Source organism: Athene noctua, chromosome 25, assembly GCF_965140245.1.
Source record: "Athene noctua chromosome 25, bAthNoc1.hap1.1, whole genome shotgun sequence".
NCBI classification, from domain to species: Eukaryota; Metazoa; Chordata; class Aves; order Strigiformes; family Strigidae; genus Athene; species Athene noctua.
The window spans coordinates 6,506,572-6,525,939 of NC_134061.1; the positions used below are offsets into that span (position 1 = coordinate 6,506,572).

The 19,368-nt window shown below is 42.5% G+C and overlaps 1 protein-coding gene across 2 annotated transcripts in view; it reads left to right on the forward strand.

The window, feature by feature from the left end:
- NSF (N-ethylmaleimide sensitive factor, vesicle fusing ATPase) overlaps positions 1-19,088 on the forward strand; it is an 83,765-nt gene extending 64,677 nt beyond the window's left edge. Inside the window, exons 18-21 of one of the 2 annotated variants that reach the window (XM_074926597.1) lie at positions 7,888-8,022; positions 8,842-8,955; positions 16,919-16,974; positions 17,381-19,088. In XM_074926597.1, coding sequence (XP_074782698.1) covers positions 7,888-8,022; positions 8,842-8,955; positions 16,919-16,974; positions 17,381-17,396 — 321 coding nt within the window. In that variant the 3' untranslated portion in view covers positions 17,397-19,088. The remainder of the gene's footprint in view (positions 1-7,887; positions 8,023-8,841; positions 8,956-16,918; positions 16,975-17,380) is intronic. The other variant, XM_074926596.1, reaches the window with a different exon arrangement.
- The last annotated feature ends 280 nt before the right edge of the window (positions 19,089-19,368 follow it).

A 19,368-nucleotide genomic window follows, 5' to 3' on the forward strand; every position in this document is an offset into this window, starting at 1 on the left:
TGCCATTTTTTCTGTTGATTACTTGCAATTCTGCTCTGTGTGTGTGAAAGTATCTGCATGAATAAATAACATACAGTAAAACCTTGAAAGTTGCTGTCAGGAAAAAGCAGAGAAGCACAACCTGGATGAACTCAATTTTTTTGTCATTTTTAATATCCTGGAAACAGTAATGTATGCGTGAGTATTGTTTTCGTTAGAGAGTTTGGTGAAAAGGCCTTTCAAATATAGAACTTTGAACTAAATTGTAGTGCCACAGGCCCTGAAGTTCCCCTTGTGACTGTCAACCTGGGAGAAGAAAGATTTTTCCCAATGAACTTTCTGTGCCATGTGAAGTCTCTAACATAAGACTTGGATTCTGTTACCACATACATTGGAAGAGAAAGGCTCCCTGTATGAAACAGCACAAATGTTTTCGATTGCCATAATCACATGTAATCATTGACATGCTGCTGGGTGTTCCCACAGTACCAGGAAATGATTGTTCCTATAAATAGAGGAAAACAGAACTTGATTTGGTTCAGTTGTCAAAAGAACTTAAAATATTAAATTGTCCATTTTATCACTGCATCCTCTGAATATATTCTGCTGTTTAGATGCACTTTTGTTGGCACCCAAGTCTCCCTGAAAGCAGGATACAGGGCTTGAAGCTCTCAGATATTTGCCAAGTTTATGCATGTTGCTAGAGATTTGTACTCTGCAATGTTTGAAATGCCCTTGAGGCTGGAAGACTTCGGGTTGACAGCCAATATTATGGTGACTTAAGCCATAAATTGTTGGCGGGTAGAAAGTTTTCTGAGGAAATGTCATTGTTTGATTGATGATGCGGTTTTTTTTTGTTTTTTTTTTCCAAGTGTCCACTATTGGCTACTGTGGAAATTAGGACATTGGGTTAGACAGACCCTTTGGGCTGACCTAGTTTGGTGGTTCTGATGATAGAGTTCTTCCTAGCACGTTTGTTTCTTGTGAGTTCCCTGTGATAATCATGACATGTGGGGATTTTTTTCATTAAAAAACCCAAAACGGTGTATAAGAGATAGTCATGCAGGAAAAGACCTTTTCTGTTGTGAAGTTTTACTGTGAAAAAGATTGAATTTGGGCATGGAGACCCTTGGGGTTTTTAAGCTCAAGTGAGAAATGCACAAGGGAGATAGAACTGCTGGTTGATCAGTGCCCTTCCAAGTTCCCTCTGAGGTGACTAGTTCCCTTGTTCCCTTAGGGAGCAATTTATTTGGAAGTAATGGCTAATTTCAGGGATTTTGTTGCAATTTGAGATGCAGATATGTGCTTTAAATATACATGAACAGCATCAGTGGTACTAACCTGGTCCATGAGGTCAAACCAACATAAATTTCTGCGGGATTGGGATCATGGGTTAGGTTCATTCCTTGTAAAACTGGAGTGTCCTGGGACATGCCAGGCATGTCCCTGTGCTGAGAGAAATTGTTGGCAAGATGCTGGGGAGACAGTACCCGTCTCCATTGCTATCAGATAGGCTCTTTACTGTTTCACTAGCCAGAGGGGCCCAAAATATGGAGTTGATTTGAAAAGCTTAGAAATAGGAACGATGGAGCAGTTGAAACCACAAGCAAGGAGCGAGTGGGAAGCGGAGGGTGCGTTTCAGCAGCGCAGCTCTGCTGCTCCCATCTTTGTGGCCCAGATTATGTATTCACACGGTGTTGTCACATCACTTGCAGAGAGTATATTTAATGTGCAAGCAGCTTCCTACAATTACTGTAGGCTGTGTGTGTAAGAGGAGCATTTCTGGGATGAAATCTTATTAATTATGCATTGAGGTATATGTCTCTGTTGAATCGGTTTATGAAAGCTGCCTCCCAGACTCCCCTCTTCCTATTGAGGCTATATTATTTTAGTGTGGTGTGGGAAGGGCAAATACTGGAAGCTTTTGGTGTTCTGAGCTTTCTTGCTTGTTTGTACTTTGCAGAAGTTTTGAGAGTAAACACGTTAGACTTAAAGAAACTAGAAACATCTCTGAGTTTGCTTTAAATTCCCAGTCACAGCTCGTGCTTGCTAGTTCCACTCAGCAATGCTTAAATAGTGGTATCCATTACTACTAGTTCAAGACGACTGAAAAACATTGCATTTTGTTTAGCATCTTTTTTTAAACCAATTAAAAATCTTTTCTAAAATGGATTGAAGAGAAGAAAATAAACCATATTCTCTTGGGTCTTTATTTCAATCAAGTTTCCCTGTGTTGTGCAGGAGAAGAGACTGGGGGGGGATAGAAAGACTGAAAAGGACTGTCGCAGCAGGGAGCCAAGCGGGAGAAAAGGACTTCTCTGAGAACTAAGCAGCAGCAGCTCCTAAAGCCGAAGCTGCTTCATCTACATGCAGAGTCACACAAGGCATGGAGACACTCACCAGCCCCACAGAGGTTTCACATGTGCTTCCCTGCTGGTTCCTGTGAAAAGCTAACAATTGGCTCAAAGGGTGAAAGACCATTGCAGCATCCCTGCGCTAAGCTGGACGTACAATTTGTGCAGTGTTATGAAATGTCTGGCTTAGTAAGATGCTCTCGACCACTCTGGTGGATGCCCTTCCATTGCTCCCAGAGGCCCCCGGCCCCTTTCCTCTCCGGGACACTGGAGGCTTTTGCCGATTTATGAAAGTTGACGGGGGAAAGGGGGGAATAATCTCCTTGTTTGATATAATCCCAGATGCATTCCTGATTCCACGTCACTTGGTGTGAATTGGAAGCAACTCCAACAGTGACGTTAACCTTTATACTTGTAAACTTGGGGAATCGTGTTTTCTGCCGTTACATGTGAAGAATTGTTGATACCTCAAAGCACATGCATAAAAATAAATATACAAGGGTCCAAAGTTGAGTGAAGAGCTGATGGGTGACCAGCAGAGGCACTTTCAGTATCCAACAACACTCGGTTATAGCATAGTTCAAGTTTGCCTCAACTCCCCTTGCCTAAGGCTGTCTAGATTTGCTGAAATTCTGTAATTTGAGACTCCACTGACATGTTGAGACTTCATTTGCTTGTAACAGAGTCTGTGTAATTCTTTTATGTTCTAGTTTGTCTTTGGTAGTCAATGCAATAATATGGTGCCCATTAGGAAGTGAATGCTGTGTTAGAAGAATCAACCTTGTGGTGCTTGAAAATGTGGTTGTTTAAAACTGCTTCCTCTTGATGTTTGAGTCCCGTAGATCTCTGCATGATTTATTCAGATAAGACCCCTGTAGTAGAGAGGTGAAATCTGGGGTTATCCCACTTCTGGAAGTCAGCGGAGCAAGATGTGCACCTTTCTACTAGGTATCCCCCCGTGGGTATAGAGAGATCTGGAGCTCTGAACTGGGGAACTATTATTGCCTAAAAATGGGCAGGATGAATCCAGACTGAAGTGATGTGCCTGTATCTGATCTTTGTTGATGAAAGAACTAGTCTTAGAACTGTCCTGGTAATAAGTCTCACACCAAGCTGTTGAAAAGCCAAGTTCCTCCTTACTTGGTAGTTACTCTCTTGTTATGCCTGATTTTTGGAAGTTCAGCTTGAATCCTGATCTTCTGTGGGCTGAGCACATGGCATACTGCCTTTGCAGTGACTGCTGTAGAAATTAAGGATCAAAAATATGAATATTTCTGAAAATGGGAGCAATTAAGCAGGACCTCTCACAATAGCAAGTCCAGTGATACCCTGTGATGTGTTGTCACTGCGGAGTAGTTGGATGAGGCAGCTTTTTCAATTTGGCTTGATGGCTTTTCTTGCTTTTCTGGTAATGCCTGGGGCAAAACATTTCTGACTTGTAGGTTTTCTGCTTGTTTGCTGAGCAAGTTGCCTGAAACTTTGAAGAGTACAAGGGGCTCCTGACACTTCATTTTCTTTTAGTAATTGATACAGCAGAGATTATGCTTGTTTTACAGTAACAGGTTTCCCAGTGGGTCAAGTTTAAAGGTAGCAAGTTGAAGTGCGTACTTTCTTTTGAAGAAAGCAGGGAAAAAATCAGTATGTTTTGGGTGGAGCTGTTAAATTTTAAGTGCTGTTTTGCAGCGTAGCCATCTGTTTTGAGGAGTTTTCAACCATTCAGTCATCAGTGATTTGCGGTCCTGCGCATGGATCCTAACAGAGATCCTAACCTAAAAATTGCTGATGGATCTGACCTCTATTAGCGTGTCCTATTGCTTTTTGAATCTTGGTAAGTTTTTGCTGTTCTTAAGTGTTGTGCTTCCTTGAGTTCAGCTAAACTGTATGGTGAAAGCAAACATCCTTTTGTTCAAAACTGATGCTGTTGTTTAGAACTCATGCTTGGTAATTCCGTGTAGTGCTCCCTAGTTTTTCTTTTGAGAAACAGCAGTTTTGCCCCTCACTTCTCTACACCTTCTACAGTTTTATAGATCTCACTGTTTACCCCTCATCAATTTACTAAGAGTCTGTTTAGGGAAGTTATTCCATACTTCTGGCCATTCCCATTGATTTCTTCTGATTTCTCTAACTCAGTGGTGTATTTGAAATGGCTAGGATTGCACAGTGTCTTAAAGAGCACCCTGGGTTCATATGGTAGAACAATGACTTTTGTTTTACTCTTTTCCCATTCTAAAAATGTCTGAGTGTTTGCGTTTTGAGTAAGGTTTAGCATTAAGCTGGTGTTTTCACAGAACTTACCACAATGACTGATTCCAGTGGCTTTCCTAAATGGTAATAAGTCATTTAGAGTAATTTTTGTGTGTGTAGTAATTGTCTGCTGGCCTGATTTACAGCAAATTTGGGATTCATCTGACTAAATGGGGCTGTCAGCGGTTTGGTTTTCTGTGACTGAACTAGTTGTTTAGAAAATAGTTTGCTGTATGAGTCCAGAGTGTAGGCAGCTTTTCTGGGAGGAGGTACATGTCATCTGGGCTTCATTAACTGAGAAGGAAATGCAGAGAATAAGATCATACGTGGACACCTGAAGTTCCAGAGGTAAAACTCACTTCACTAATTACATTTCTGTGCTGCTTACATCCTTTCCTGGTCTCTGTTGAAACCCCAAACCAGACTCTATTTTTATTATAATCAAGCATAGTCCTCATCGATGTAGAAGGTGCTCAGGTAGCATCCTTCAGGCAGTTAGTCTGCAAGTTATTCCCTTGATTGATTCTTGTCTGCTGTGCCAGGCACTGCACACATGCTGTTAGCTATATTTTGGGAACAGATACTGCCTTGCTGGCTGCAGTTGAGTGTCTTTTTCATCCTAAAATGCTCAGAGTTCATGGGAAGGTGTTACTAACACAATCCCTTAACCAAGCTGTTCCAGTCTGAGAGTTACGTACAGTAATAAACAATTTTTTAAAATAATTGCTATAGCTTGTAAAGTCTTGGTAGTATAGCATTGCATGGACTTGTGCTTGCAAGAGGGCATTGGTGGTCTCAGTTCTGTTCAGGAGTCTGTCTTTGGCTTCCTTTGTACCCTAGTACCTTACCTGTATAATGAGAAAACTGTTTGAAGGTGCCTGACAGCATGCATATGACTTCTTGCAATTTTTTTTCAATAAGGTAGCAGAAATTCTCCTTACAGGGCTTACACTTTTTACTGAGTTACAGCATATATAATATCAGATATAGCAGTATCGTTTATGAATTGAACAAAACCTCAATGAGGACAGTGTTGAGGAAACGTAGAGCAACGTAAATCAGAATCAAGATGAAATTTTCTCGATTGAATCTGCTGATAATCCCTGTTTCTGCATTCTGAAGATTTTAAGCATGCATCAGTTCTGCTATTACCCATGTATACCGTAGCAAGTTGAAGTCACCTTTTAACCTTGTCCTTGGGTGGTAACTTCAGAGCAAATGTCAGAGGTGTCTGCATCACACTTTGTGGTTCACGAGCAGGTGGTGGTTCAGGTGTTCTTTGGGGACTCATTTCACACAGCTTCCAAGCCCGTGTTTAAAGTCTGTTTTACCAACTCCTTCCAAAGATGAAAACCACTGAAATTTTGTTTTCTGTTGCTGATCATCATATATTTTTCTTGGTCTGTTAAGTGTTTTGGCTGAAATGAGCACCTGGTGAGGCTTTCTGAATTCCTTGTAGGAGTGAGGATCAAATGCCATTCCCTTGCTCTCCACTGAGTGCATTGTTTGTTCATCTTTGCATGCAAGATCTTACTGAACTGGTCAGATTTGGCTCAAACTTGTACAATGATAAAATATTTTCCTGGCTTTGCTACACAGTGACCATCAAAAAGGAAATGAATAATGTGCAATTGTAAACCTGTGGATATGCAGAACATAGTGGAAGCAGCAGCCTACAGGACAGTTGTATTTATGCTTTCTGTGGACATTGTATGCCCTTCTCAAGGCTACCTACAGACATTTTTAGACACTCAGACCTTTTTTGGCTTGCTGTGTGCCACCAGCAGGTGAGCCTTGTCTAGTAATAAAGCATTCCCAATTCCCACTGCAGTTTTAAACCTGGTGTTTCTGTTGTCAGTTCAGGAATTGACTGCTTTTCCCTATTAAATTGCCCAGTAGGTTTCTGAGGATTTCCCCCTTAAAGGGGTGACTGAGCTGGTGAGTGTGGTGTCTCCTGAGATGTAGACAGTGATTAATACACAGAAGGGTTAGCACAGTGTTTCCCTGACAAAGCCTTTGTGTGAAGCTCGTGACCTGGGGCGTGCTCTGGTTTCAACCTGCCAGGCATTAACTTCCTTGTGTTGTCTTAGGCTAAAAACAAACTTGAAGTGAGCAGCTGAGTTTGTTACCAGTGCTGGTGCTTCCTCATTGTCCATCACCCAAAGCAGAAGTTTAATCTGTTCAAACACAAAAAGTCAGTGAATACAATGGTACTCGGAAAAATAAACAAATGCTGCAAAGATGCATCATCTTCATCAAAGATGTATTAAGTTTAAATAGGTTCTCATCCTTTGTCAAAGGAATGCAAAGCATTTATGAAATTAGTTTTGGCTGCTCTGTGGGGATTATTTTTTAGGTTTTTGTTTGTTTTGCTTATAATGATGAACAGAGTTTGTGTCATGAAGTTGAAATACAGAACTTTACTCTGTCTCTGAGCATCAGCTAAACTTCTGTACAGCAAATAAGGAGGATACTTGGCCATCCAGGCCTCTCCTCAACCCATGGGCTCCTTGTGTACTGAATTGGAAAAGGGGCGGATCACAGCTGATAATCCCAGCAGCTCCTTCCACCAGCCAACACTTAGCAGTGTCTGAACAGTGCATGGTGAAATTCAAATAGCATTGAAATGGCATTTCCAAGATGAACTAGCAAAAGTTGATTTTTATTGGCAGTTGATGTTTTCCATTTGTTGCTCTATTATTTATAAACCCTGTTATTGCTCAGGCCAACTTGGAATTGGTGTATGCACTGTCGGTTTGAACTCAGAGGCTGCCAGACGTGGTACTGTCCTTTTATACAACCACACTGGCGATGGGAAGTTTTACGAACTTATGGCAACCTCCGCTCTTAAAGCGTGAGCTGTAAAACCATTGGAACTGTCTGTACAGTGGGCAGAGAATTCACTGTACCCACAGGATTTCTAAAGACAGGCTGTTCCCCTGAGAAGTCATCTGTAATTCAGCTTTAGGAAGTGGGGTTTGCTCATGCTTCTAAATTTAATGAGGATTCAGCTATTTATAATGAATTTAGAATGAAAGGTAAGGTAGGAAAGCTGTGAGTATGTGCGGGTCTTCTGTGTTCCATAATTTTTGGACCCTGTTGGTGATATCACTCTGATTTCTGGAATCTGATCCTGGTCTTATATAGTTGATGTTGACTTCTTCAGTTCCAAGAGAGTTAAGCCTATTAATTTTATTTTTACATAGCCATATTCTGTTTTTCATTTGTAGTTAGCTGAAGCTAGCCAAGGCTGGTTTTCCTCTTTTCTCTTGTTTTTCCTTTCTTGACACTTATTCCATTGTGTGGACAGGGTCGCAAGCTCCTAATTATTGGAACCACCAGCCGCAAAGATGTCCTGCAGGAAATGGAAATGCTGAATGCTTTCAGCACCACGATTCATGTGCCCAACATTGCAACGGGGGAGCAGCTGATGGAGGCTTTGGAGGTGAGAAAAAGTTCAAGGATGACAAACAAGCTCAAAAGGTGCTGGAAGTGGATGATTTTGCAGTAACTCTGCATTTGGGAACACTGTCCCACTTAACATTATGTCATAATATAACAGTTCTAAGACTTCTCCAAATTACTTTTTCATACAATAAATTAAGGCAAAATGAGAGAACAGTAGGTCTAGGGAAAAAGTTTGTGGAGTGGATTGAAAGATTCTGAGGGCATGGAAGTTGGTAATGAATATAATCGAGGCACTTAAACTGAATGTGCCTGGAGGGTGCCAAGCTCTCATGAATTGGAACAACATCAAATGAAGATGTTTGGTGTTGAAGAGATTATAGGTTCTTTATAAATTTGTGCCCTTAGTGGCTTCTTATTCTATGCCATAGTGGAAACTGTAGTGAATATTGAAGGCTTTAAAAATAAACTCAACAGGCAGATCTTTTGTGGAGACTTCCAAATTGTCACAATGATAGTATTGTCAAAGCCTGAGAGACACGGACACATGCAGCAGTCTTGAAAACTTACTGTGGCTTGAGCCACTGTGTTCCTTCTAGACTCATCTGGAGAAAACCTCAAATGGATTGTAAGAGAGTCACTAACTGTTTGATTAGAGATGTTATGAGGAGAACCATTATGAAATAGAAGAATCGAAGTTTTTTGCCTTGTCTAGATACATATTAAAAAATTTTCCTTCTGAGCTCAAAAATGCTTCCAAGCTTCTCATTCCCCTTTTCCCAAGTTAGGTAGCATTATTCTTACTGATAGTCTTCTGTTGTTGAATTTTTATTTTTTAACTTTTTTTTTCCCCCCTCAGCTCCTGGGTAACTTCAAAGACAAGGAACGCAGCACTATTGCACAGAATGTCAAAGAGAAGTCTGTCTGGATTGGTATCAAGAAGCTGCTGATGCTGATAGAAATGTCATTACAAGTAAGAATGATTCTGGTCCAGGAAGGACTGGCATAAATAGAGCAGTTTTAGAGGTTCCCACTTCTCTGCAGACTCCTACTTTAGCTGTGTGATTGGAGCCTTTGAGTTGGTTTAATTGAGAAAAGAGCTACAGTGAGAAGAAACTTTCCTAACAAAGAAATCACCAGGTCTTGGTCCACGGAGAGATCTTTAAAAACCACAGTGCCTATAGGCTGTTTAGAGCTGCACTTCAGAGAAGAGCATCTGGCAACTGGAGGGATTGGATTAACTTACGTTTCATGAAATTTCTTCTCTACACCCAGCATGTTAAGATTACAGATAGCAATCACTTAGGATTTTTTTTTTTTTTTAAAGAAAAAGGTGCCTGTGCAGGTGTATGTGCTCTTTCCCTGAAGAAGATAAATCTGTCAGGCTGTTCAGCTGCTCTCCTCTTTATTTTCCACTTTCAGCACTTTAAAGAAAATAATTGCAGAGGGTAGAAATATGTCGTTCTTAACCCTCCCCCGCACCCATCATCTATGCCTGCAAGCCAGCCATCAAGCTTGTGCTCGACAGTATGTGCATGCTGAAAATGAGAGGGTGTAGCGTGCAGCCCTAATCCTCCGCGGCTGACATTTCAGCGCCCTTCTGAGGCCTTCCCCCCCCTCGCACACACTCTCTTTTCACATCAAATGGATTTAGTGCAGCTGAGTGAACTGTCCTTAGATCTTCCTAGGAGAGGCTGAGCATAAGCTAAGAGGCATGTAGTTTAGCAGCATATAAGTCATGTATCCCTCTGTTCACTATTCACAATTCTGTTAAAACTTGCACAGCACTAAGGATATGCTCTGACTGGATGTCACCTCAGGGAATAAAGTCATTTATCTAGATTACTTTTTCCTCTTCTTCCTTGGCTTTTAATTCCATACCTACAGGCAAGTCAGTAAGTCATTGCTCACATGTATTAAATGTATTTAAGGGGTGCAGGGCCTTCGGGGGCTGCCTGGCTCTGTTGCAGTCCATTTCACTTAGCCTTGACAATGGATTCCTTCTTCTGACACATGACACTTTCTTTTGCTGCTTTGACCTTAAGTGTTGGTTCTTTTCAAAACTGAAGGTGAAGGTTATGTAAATTATGGGCAGTTCTGAATCTGGAGCATGGGTGGAAATGCTTACCCTGGCCTCGTTCACAGCATCGCCCCACGGCCGCACGCCTGTGGTGCTGTAGAGAGGGAGTCTTCATGCTGCCCTGGGCTGTGCAGACAGATAAACTGGTCTTGTATATTTTTTTTTTTTTTAACCAGACCACTGTTTTGTAGATGAGCCCGTGACCAATCAGGCTGGGAGAAGACAGGCAGAACTGTGATTCTGTGCCATTTCTGACAAATTGAACAAGTGTAAAATGAAGGGCTGCTACTGCCATCCTAGGTGACTGATAATCCATTTTGGCTACTGTACATCCATGGCTGCTAGCAAGGCAACTTATGTTATTGCACTCAATTCAGGTAATTGTGTGGTAGCATAGGTAATAGGATATGGAAGCTAAATATGAAAAAGTTCTGTTCCAAAAGGTCTGAGATGTTTACATGACTCCATCTGCTGAGCTACTGTAAATACAGGAAAGCAATACAGGCTCTCACTGAATAGGAGAACACTTGTATCTGAATGCATTGGAAGGCGACAGGGATACCTAATTTGGCTAGCTTTTGGCTAATTTGGCTAGCTTTTACAGGAAAGCAAAAGTTCACCGAATGAGAAGTCCAAGACTAGTTTCTTTTTTCACCTAGCTGGACCACAGCGTTTTAGAAAGAGATTTGAATCTGAAATACCTTAAAAATTGCAAGTGATGGATAAAATTTCTCAAAATTCAGCTGATTAGATCCAACGGTGAACAAATTCTTTGCAAAAAATGCAAAGTTTCTTTCTCTGAATCTGTGTGTTCTGTATTAATAGACTAGTAAACACGATATATGCTATATGTCGGTATTCTTGAGCTGTTCAAATGACTTCCAGTGTGTTTCAGACTGAAGTCTTGCTGAACCACTCTCAATATCAAAATCCTTTCTCGCAGTACCCTGAACCACTGTATTGCTCTGGTATCTTGGGTTGCTTTGTTACCTTGTTTACAAGCCTTGTAAACCCACATTCTTTGGCAACTTAATTTCCCTCAAACTGTTTATTGCTATTCCTGGCCTTCTTTAATGTCGAACTACTCGGATTTAGTGTCACATACTTTGGTCATCTTGTATACACTGAGTGTCCTGGAATGATGTTATGTTCTTGTTCAAAAGAAGTCTTTGATGAATGGATACACTCATGATTTGCCATGTGAATCCAGAGAAGTTTAGTTTTGAAGTATCCTTGGCTGTGGTACCTGGTTCACCTCAGAGCTGTCGGATGCCACAGGAGCTTCACCCTGCCCTGATGCTGCAGCCCTACCCTGGGGTGCTGCTGGACACATGAGCCTTCTTTTTCCAGAGCTGGGGGGGCTGTTTCCTTCTGCTTATTTACCTGCCTGTCTTGTTGCTCTTGGACCTTACTGGCAACATTCCAAAACCCAAGGTCTCTCTCCTTCTTGGAACAGGAACCTGAATGAGCCAGGCAGCTTTCCAGAAAGCCCCTTTTTGCACCTCCAGTATTTCCTGATTTGGTAACTTCTGTTTAGCATAAATATAACTTAATCTAAGCTGTTTGTAATGTATTTTAATTTACATGGGAAATTACTTTGAAAGGTCATCATATAATATTGCCTGCCTTATTTTAAACTAAATGCTGTATCTGGACATACTAAGAGTTTGGATTTTATGACAGATTTACAGGAGTACTGTACTACCCAAGGGCATACACATCTTGGTGGAGTATCTCCTCTCCTCTGGACTGACGATTAATGAAGTCTGTTCAGTTGCCTTTTTTCCTAAGGGCTCCCAGGCATGTCCTGGGGTTACTGCATTACCTTGAAACGAACAGCCGTTTTCTTGCCACCTGTGTGAGCTGTGTCAGTCAGTCTCCATTGTTCTTCCAGAAAATCTTTCATCCAGTTCGACAGCAGCATTTCTCCTTTCACAAGGCACTAGAGGGTCTGTTCAAGAGTCCTGAAACTGCTTCCTCTTTGTATTCTATTGATACCATCTTCTGCTCCTTCCAGGGCAGATCAACCTTCTGGTTTTTGGTCTGCATTTTTTAATAGGCTTTTTGATCATGTTTAACTTCTTTGTTGCCTTTCAGCTTCCTGCTTCAGACTTTTGGACAAGATATTGTGTCTGCAGAAAAATGCTGTTCCTCCCAAAGATTCTATAGAAGCTGTGTCATTACAGATTATGGACAAAGTGTCTTACTGTGGGCACTTTCTTACGTCCAAGTGAAAAGGTGTGGAGAGGCAGCATCTTTGATTTGGGAAACAGCACACTGGCATTGGCAAGTTTGAATTTCAGCTGGTGGCATTAGTACAAATTTTCTAGGAATGAAAAGAGTAGATTTGTTTGTATATATCCAGCTCAGACCAAAATTTTTTTTGAACAGAACTATTTGACTGGTCCTTTGTTGTTATTTTCTGATTGTGCTGACTTTTCCGTGGGTTTCTAAGGTTTCACCAAGGTTCTGACAACAGGACCATCTTCTCTGGAGGTAGATAATACTCTTGATCCTTGGGTCAGTCAGTGAGATAAGTAATTGTAGAATAAGCCAGGCCCTTTGACATTCTCTTTCTGTCAGCTTTGGGCTTTCCATCGATAGCCAGAAGTCATGCCTTGCTCCGTCTCAGTGTTTGTGGTTCCTTGGGTCAATCTGAGATGTGAAAGATTGTCTCTTTACTGGGTAAATTGTCTGGTTTTGTATCCTCTGCAAGAAGTATCTTGACTCACTGTTACATGCAACAGACTGTTGGTATTGGTGTCCCTGGCAGCCAAACATTTACTGTGCTTTATGGGTTTTGCCTTTGGCCCTCAGCAGTGATTCTGTGTGGAGTGCAAGTACTTAAGTAGTGAGTTCTTAACCATCAAGCTGCCTTTCACTGGTTTGCAGAATACTTAAGATTTTAAAATCACAAAATCATTCTCGTTGGAAAGCACCTTGGGGGACATCATCTAATCCAATTCAGACCCTCAGAAAGCATATGTGTAGATCATTACTGACATCTCGCCACTCTCTTCAACATCAACATTTGATGGGAACAGGCCTTTCCAGCTCTGACCGGAATGGATGAAGTTTGTGTTTTGGACCCTTGACAGAAGGTTCACTTCTTGGCAGTTCATTTGCCCAGCTCTTCCAGCTTTGTCATGGAGAATCTGTCTGTGAGTTTGGATCATAGATGAAAAGTCAAATCTGAGGACTTAGTGGGCTGCCACTTGAGTAACTCCTGTGAAGAAGTCCTTTTGGAAGTAGACATCTTCACTGCCAGTAGCTACAAAAATGCCGTGTGTCTTATCTGAGAAGGTCGGGGATCCCTCTCAGATGCACTTTTCTACTCATGGTCAAAGTTCAAGTGTATTTTGTCCTTTTCCTCAAATTCCTTTCTTTTATGGGATGTCTGAAGCTTGTTGAGAGAGCGTGTACTGGTAATTCTTTTTGCTTAAGCTTGGCCTTGGCAGCTCTGGTTCCCAGACTTGCTTTGGCTGTTCATGTAACCTGAGGTTTCAGCCGCTTTTGAACCTCCTGTCCAGGACTTGCAGTGAACATTTCATCTAGCTCACTGTGCAGGTGATATCTGGTTCTCTAGGGTGAACTGTTTGTGGCCTTATTCTCTTCAGGTGAATGTCCTAGAGAGTAGGAAGGTGCTAAACAGATACTCTGCTACACCCGTTACATTTTTTCATTTTTGTCTAGTCCAGCCTCGTGCTCTGACCAAGCACGATCAGGTTGCTCAGGGCCCTGTCCAGTTGGGTGTTGAATACCTCCAAGGATGGAGACTCCGTAGCCTCCACGAGCGATTCCTAATAGTGTGTGATCACCCTTGCAATGAAAAACTTTATCTTCTGTTTACATTTCGATTTGTGCTGGTGACCTCCTGCTCTGTCAATGAGCACCACTCAGAAGAGCATCTTTCTCTTCCTTATTCTCTCCCACCAGGTGTTTATACATGTTGGCAAGAGTTACCCTTCCCTCCCCAGTCCTGAGTCTCTACTGCAGACTAAACAATCTAACCTCTCACAGCCTCTCTTTATATGTCATTCGCTCAAGACCTTTAATCATCCTTGTGACCCTTTGCTGGACTCTGTGTGTTATGTCCCTGTCTCTCTTGTACTGGGGAGCTCTGAACTGGACACTGTCCTCCAGGTGTGGTGTTGCTGAGAAGAGGGGAAGGTCCAGTAGCAACATTCCACCTAACGAAGCCCAGGATGCTGTTGGCCATCTTTGTTGCAAGGGCCCATTGCTGGATCACATCCAGGACCTTCAGGTCCTTTCCTGCAAAGTCACTTCCCAGCCAGTTGTCCCCCAGGCTGTGCTGGTGTGTGGGGTTGTTCCTGCCTAGGTTTTTTTTCCTAGTCCTGCCTAGGACTTTGCATTTCCCTGTGAACTGTGTGAGATTGGTGTTGGTCTGTATCTCCATCCAGCTGAGGTCTCTCTGAATGGCAGCACTGTCATCAAGTGCATGAAACACACCTCCCAGTTCTGTTTTTCTGTGAACTTGCTGCAGGTGCACTCTGTCCCCAAATCTTGTTTGTGAATGTAGAGGCTGAACAATGTTGGCTCCATATGGATGCCTGGCAGATGCCACTAGTGACTGGCCTCTGACTGGATTTCATGTCATGGTTCACAACTTTTTTAACCCAGTTTTCAGTCCATTGTGCTGTCCCAGTTACTTAGTCTGTACTTACCAGTAAATGACACTTTGTTTGTGTGGCCACCCAGAGTTGTGGTCATGGCCTTTATCAAGTACTAGACATTCTGGAAACATCCAGAAATACAGGAAGAGATGTGGCTGAGTCGTCATAGGATTGCAGGATAAATGAGGTCAGAACACACCTCAGGATGTCAGCTAGTCCAGGATCAGCCACGGGGTCAGACCGGAGTCCTCTGGATGGGGAACACCTGAGACCCTTTGCCAGGTGAGAGTCACGCTCAGCCTTATGGGGTGATTGCACCTGTAGATTCCCCCAGAGAATGGGGACTTCCAGGTAATGGTGTTCAGGGTGTGTGGCCCATGTGCATGTACTCTGATCTCAATTGTCTTCAGTGTTTCTGATACAGAATCTTTAGGTTGAAAAAGACCTTTAAGATCATTGAGTCCAACTGTAAACCTAAAACTGCCAAGTCCATCACTAAACCATGTCCCTAACTGCCACATCTACACGTAGAAACAGGAAAACTGAAATAGTGACAGATGTTCTCTTCCCTCCTAGCCTACTGTCCACTTGTGGAGAAGATTTAGGCTAGAGGGATACTGCAGGCATCATCTTTCTGGCCTCCAGTTGTGTGGCACAACAGTCCCTCTCTCTCAGTAGCTGTGTATTATACATTTCAAACACTGCTTTAGGTGGTGGAGTAGCCTTTCTTTTCTTCTGGGATCCTGAACACTACCAGTATTCCTTTGCATGTTAAAAACCCAACTTTATAGCTCAGTGATCCTCAGTAAGTTCCTTTAAATCATCTTGTTTCAGTGAATTTATTTTTCTGATCTAAAAATAGTTCAGTAGTTGGTATTGAGGTATTGGCCTTGCTGACATATTTCAAAGTGATAGGAAGTTATACATTTTTAGGCTTTTCTTAGCACAAAGCAGAAATTCTTACTGGCTGTTTCTTCCCTGCCTGCATCACTGGTAATACTGTTGTTTTAGGATTTATTTTCTTCCAAGATGTTTTTGAAGACATTTGTGTTGCCCTCAGTTACAGTGGTCAGGATTTTAAATAGATGGCTTCTTCACATCTGGAATTGGTGGAAATTTTCCTTTAGGAATATAAAATGTGGTAGAGGAGTTCAAGAGCCCTTATTTGACCTCTTTGGTGGGAGACCAGGGCACATGCTGAAACTTTCCCCCTCCAAGGCTAAGTGCCAGTTTTATGTTTTAGTAGAGCACTTTCCTGTTTATTACCAAGTGAGTGATAGAGCTGGGAATCTTACAAGCAGTCAGCTTCATAGTACCCTTTACTGAATGTTTTCAGAATGATCCTGCTGTTTTCAGCAGTGTGTTAAAGATACAAGGTGTTGATGAAGATTACAGAATGAACAGAAATTAGAGTTTCTAGGCCAAATGAATTGTTGCAGTATAACACAAAGATACTCTGAGAGCCAATGGTTTCAAATTTCCAAATGTTTATAGTCCCGACTCACTGTATCTTGGTGTAGTGATGGCAATTTGCCTGGAGTCTTTCACATCAGAGAGGATCAACAAGCCCATGCATCAGCACAGAGGACTGATGCAGGTGCACGTTGTGTCTTCTTATGGCAGCCCGAGTCTCTGTAGCCCTTCCTCCCCCTTCCCTGGTGTCTCTGTCTCAGTGCTGGGGCAGAGGCAGGGCTGATCTTCAGGGGATCTTCCTGGTTGATGGAGCCACAACACAAGTTGGTACTGAAAGTTCTGGAAGCCTTGTGCTGTGATTCAGCTTTCCCTTATGTGCCAGCCCACAACGCACAGCTCCTCTCTGCTGGTGCTGGAGCTGAAAGGGGGAAGGAGAGCAGAGGAAAATTGAGGATGTCTTCAGCTCCTGACTGTTTATTTGCTGTGAATGTGGGGTGAAGCTAGTGTGCAGATTGCCATGAAAACAGAAGTATCTGATAGAAATGCTTGTGCATGTTTCTAGTCTGGCTCATCTCCCAGCTCTGTGAGCACGCTAAGCCTGTGCTAATCAGCTTTTTCTCTTGGTGCAGTGCTGTGTCTGCACCACGTAACTGCAGAGCTGCTGGGCAAGCAGGCTCCTGTCTGGCCAGGCCGATACCCAGGCAGAGAACACACACACGCCTCCAGCTGTCTTCATGGCCTGACTTTCCTAGTGGGCTACTTGGAAGACTGTATCACGTTAATGGGGATCTGTTTTGTTTGGTGTCTAGATGGATCCTGAGTATCGGGTGAAAAAATTCTTGGCTCTTCTGAGAGAAGAAGGAACGTAAGTACTTTTATTTTAAAGCATTGTTTAAAATTCTCTGTTCAGAAACAGACATCTCTGAGGGGAAACTGCAGTGTAGTTTCTGATATCTGATCTCACTGTTGGCCCCTCCTGTATTTACAGAACTGTGTATCAGATCAGTTCTTACAGCTATATGCCAGCTGTTTTGGGAGGTGGGGGGTCCTGAAGACTTTTTGAGAACCTGCATGCCTGAATTCTTTGCTTTTCTTAATTTACTTGTGACTTTAAAATTTAAATGAGATATTGGACCACAGTTTAGCTTTCTTTAGTTAAAGTAAATCAGAAGAGATTCTGCTAAAGTCCAGCTGCTTTTGTAAAATCTGGAACTTTGATTTCTTGTATTTCTCCTGACTGAGAAAAGGATGTCCTACTCTTTCCCCTGTAGGTATCACAGAGAGTAGTTGAGCCCAGTCTTGACAGTGGCATCTCCTAGAAAATGACTTTCTAATACATGTAGGGCAGTACCTCTGCTGGGGAAACTCACAACAGTATCTATCCTGGCTACATGTGAGTGGGTTCCAGTGTGTGCTTGATGCTTTTATACATGTGCATGCTTTCTTGATGGATTTGGCTTCTTTTGCAAGAGTTCCTTCCCTAGACTGAAGGTGGACCAAGTGCAAGATCAACAGCTGGAAAAGTGACCAACCTGGAGAATATACACTGGGATCTTTACTCTTCTGTGTTCAACAGACTGGACAAAGTGAAATGCTCCCCTGTTTCCAAGAACCCAATGTGGAATCTGCATGTTTAGTGCAATACAGTATCTTTATTCTTTGTCTTTAATATACTGATGTCATGTGGAAGTGTCTTTTAGAACACTGTGCTTCTGTCTCTGTGCAGGCGAGGCTGCATTCTCATTTGATTTTAGCATGGGGAAAATGTCCTGTAAGTTTTGAAGCTAACGCTCACTTGTGTCCAGTATCCAGTTGCTACATTAGGAAAGAAATCATGTCTTCTAATAAAACCTGACAGTCTGTGGTGAAGGCATATTAAAGTACTACCCTGTCTTATCCTGATCTGATGAACACTTGCTTGTTATGTCATCCTGTGACTCATTGAACATTGAGCCAGGCTGATAACATAAAGGCAGTGCCCACAATAATTCAGCTCCGAACTGCCCAGATGCTGATACCTGCTTCTCTTCTATCTGGTGAGAGACTGGCTAGTGGCATTAGGGACTGAAGAAGGCAGGGAGGTATGCTGATGAGAGTAGAGGAAACTTCCAAATCCAGTATTTAAGGCATCAAAGCTTGTTGTTAATTCAGTCACAGTTTTAGAGATGCTGATTCCAGCCTGAAAGCTCTTAGTGAGTGCAGTGTAGATGGCTGCTTTGGGATTAGCCAGCCTCATTATATCCCACTTTTCTTGCCATGTTACCAAAGGTTAAAATTCCTCCTTAGAGACAGAGAGGAAGCCAAGCTCTGCAGATGCACGAGATATGTATTGCCATGTTTTTGCACTGAAATAAAGGAATGTATCACATGTTGCTACGCAGTCCTTCCCCCACAGTCACCTCGTGTCAGTGAGATGCTGTCGACGATGACTGCATGAGGCTGCTCTCCTCTGGTTCTTTGGCTCCACACGTTCAGTAAGGTTCATGGAACATACCTCAATTTGGTGGGGCATGAAATCAAAGCCATTTATAAGATCTTAGTCAGTGTAGCTTCCTAAACTTGACCAGACACGCTGCTGAGGGCTAGCAGCTTGTACCCAAAGTGTATTTGCAGGGAAAGAGGGTGCTTCACATTCTTTCAGGCCCAAAGGTGAAGGTACTGTAGTCCTTAGTGCATACTTGCAGCAGTCGGAGTATTTTAGTCACTCCACTCTGGTTTCTTTTCCTTTGGCAGTGCTGTTGTGTTGTGATGACATTGTGAGTCCCAGTGCTTATTATTCCTTCTCATTTTGTGTATGATCTTATGAATTTACTTGTTCCTTTCTTTCCTCTGCTAGTCCTAGTGACAGCAGCACACTTTAACTTATATTTCAGAGTAAATGATATAAACCTTACTGTGTCTTTGTCCAGAACTATATTGATGAATAAATATTTGGTTTAATTGCACACTCAATGGATTCAATAAAAAGCACAACTACTCGTGGGAGCCATCTGTGTCTTTGGTGCTGGTCAAACAGAGGTGTATGGAGTGCTGGTGTATGATGTGAGGATTGCAAAGCCCTTCCCAGGCATAGCCATGGGGATGCTCAGTTTGGACCTGAACACGGATGGATTGAGTACAGCCCCAGCCTGCACAGCTCGACCACAGGTGGTCCTAAAGGAGCTGGCTGAGAAACCTCTGGCCCAACCCACTCTAGAGTGTTCTGTACCTGGCGGTGCTGAGGAAGCCCCCGAGATGGACACATGTGTGTGTGTGTAAG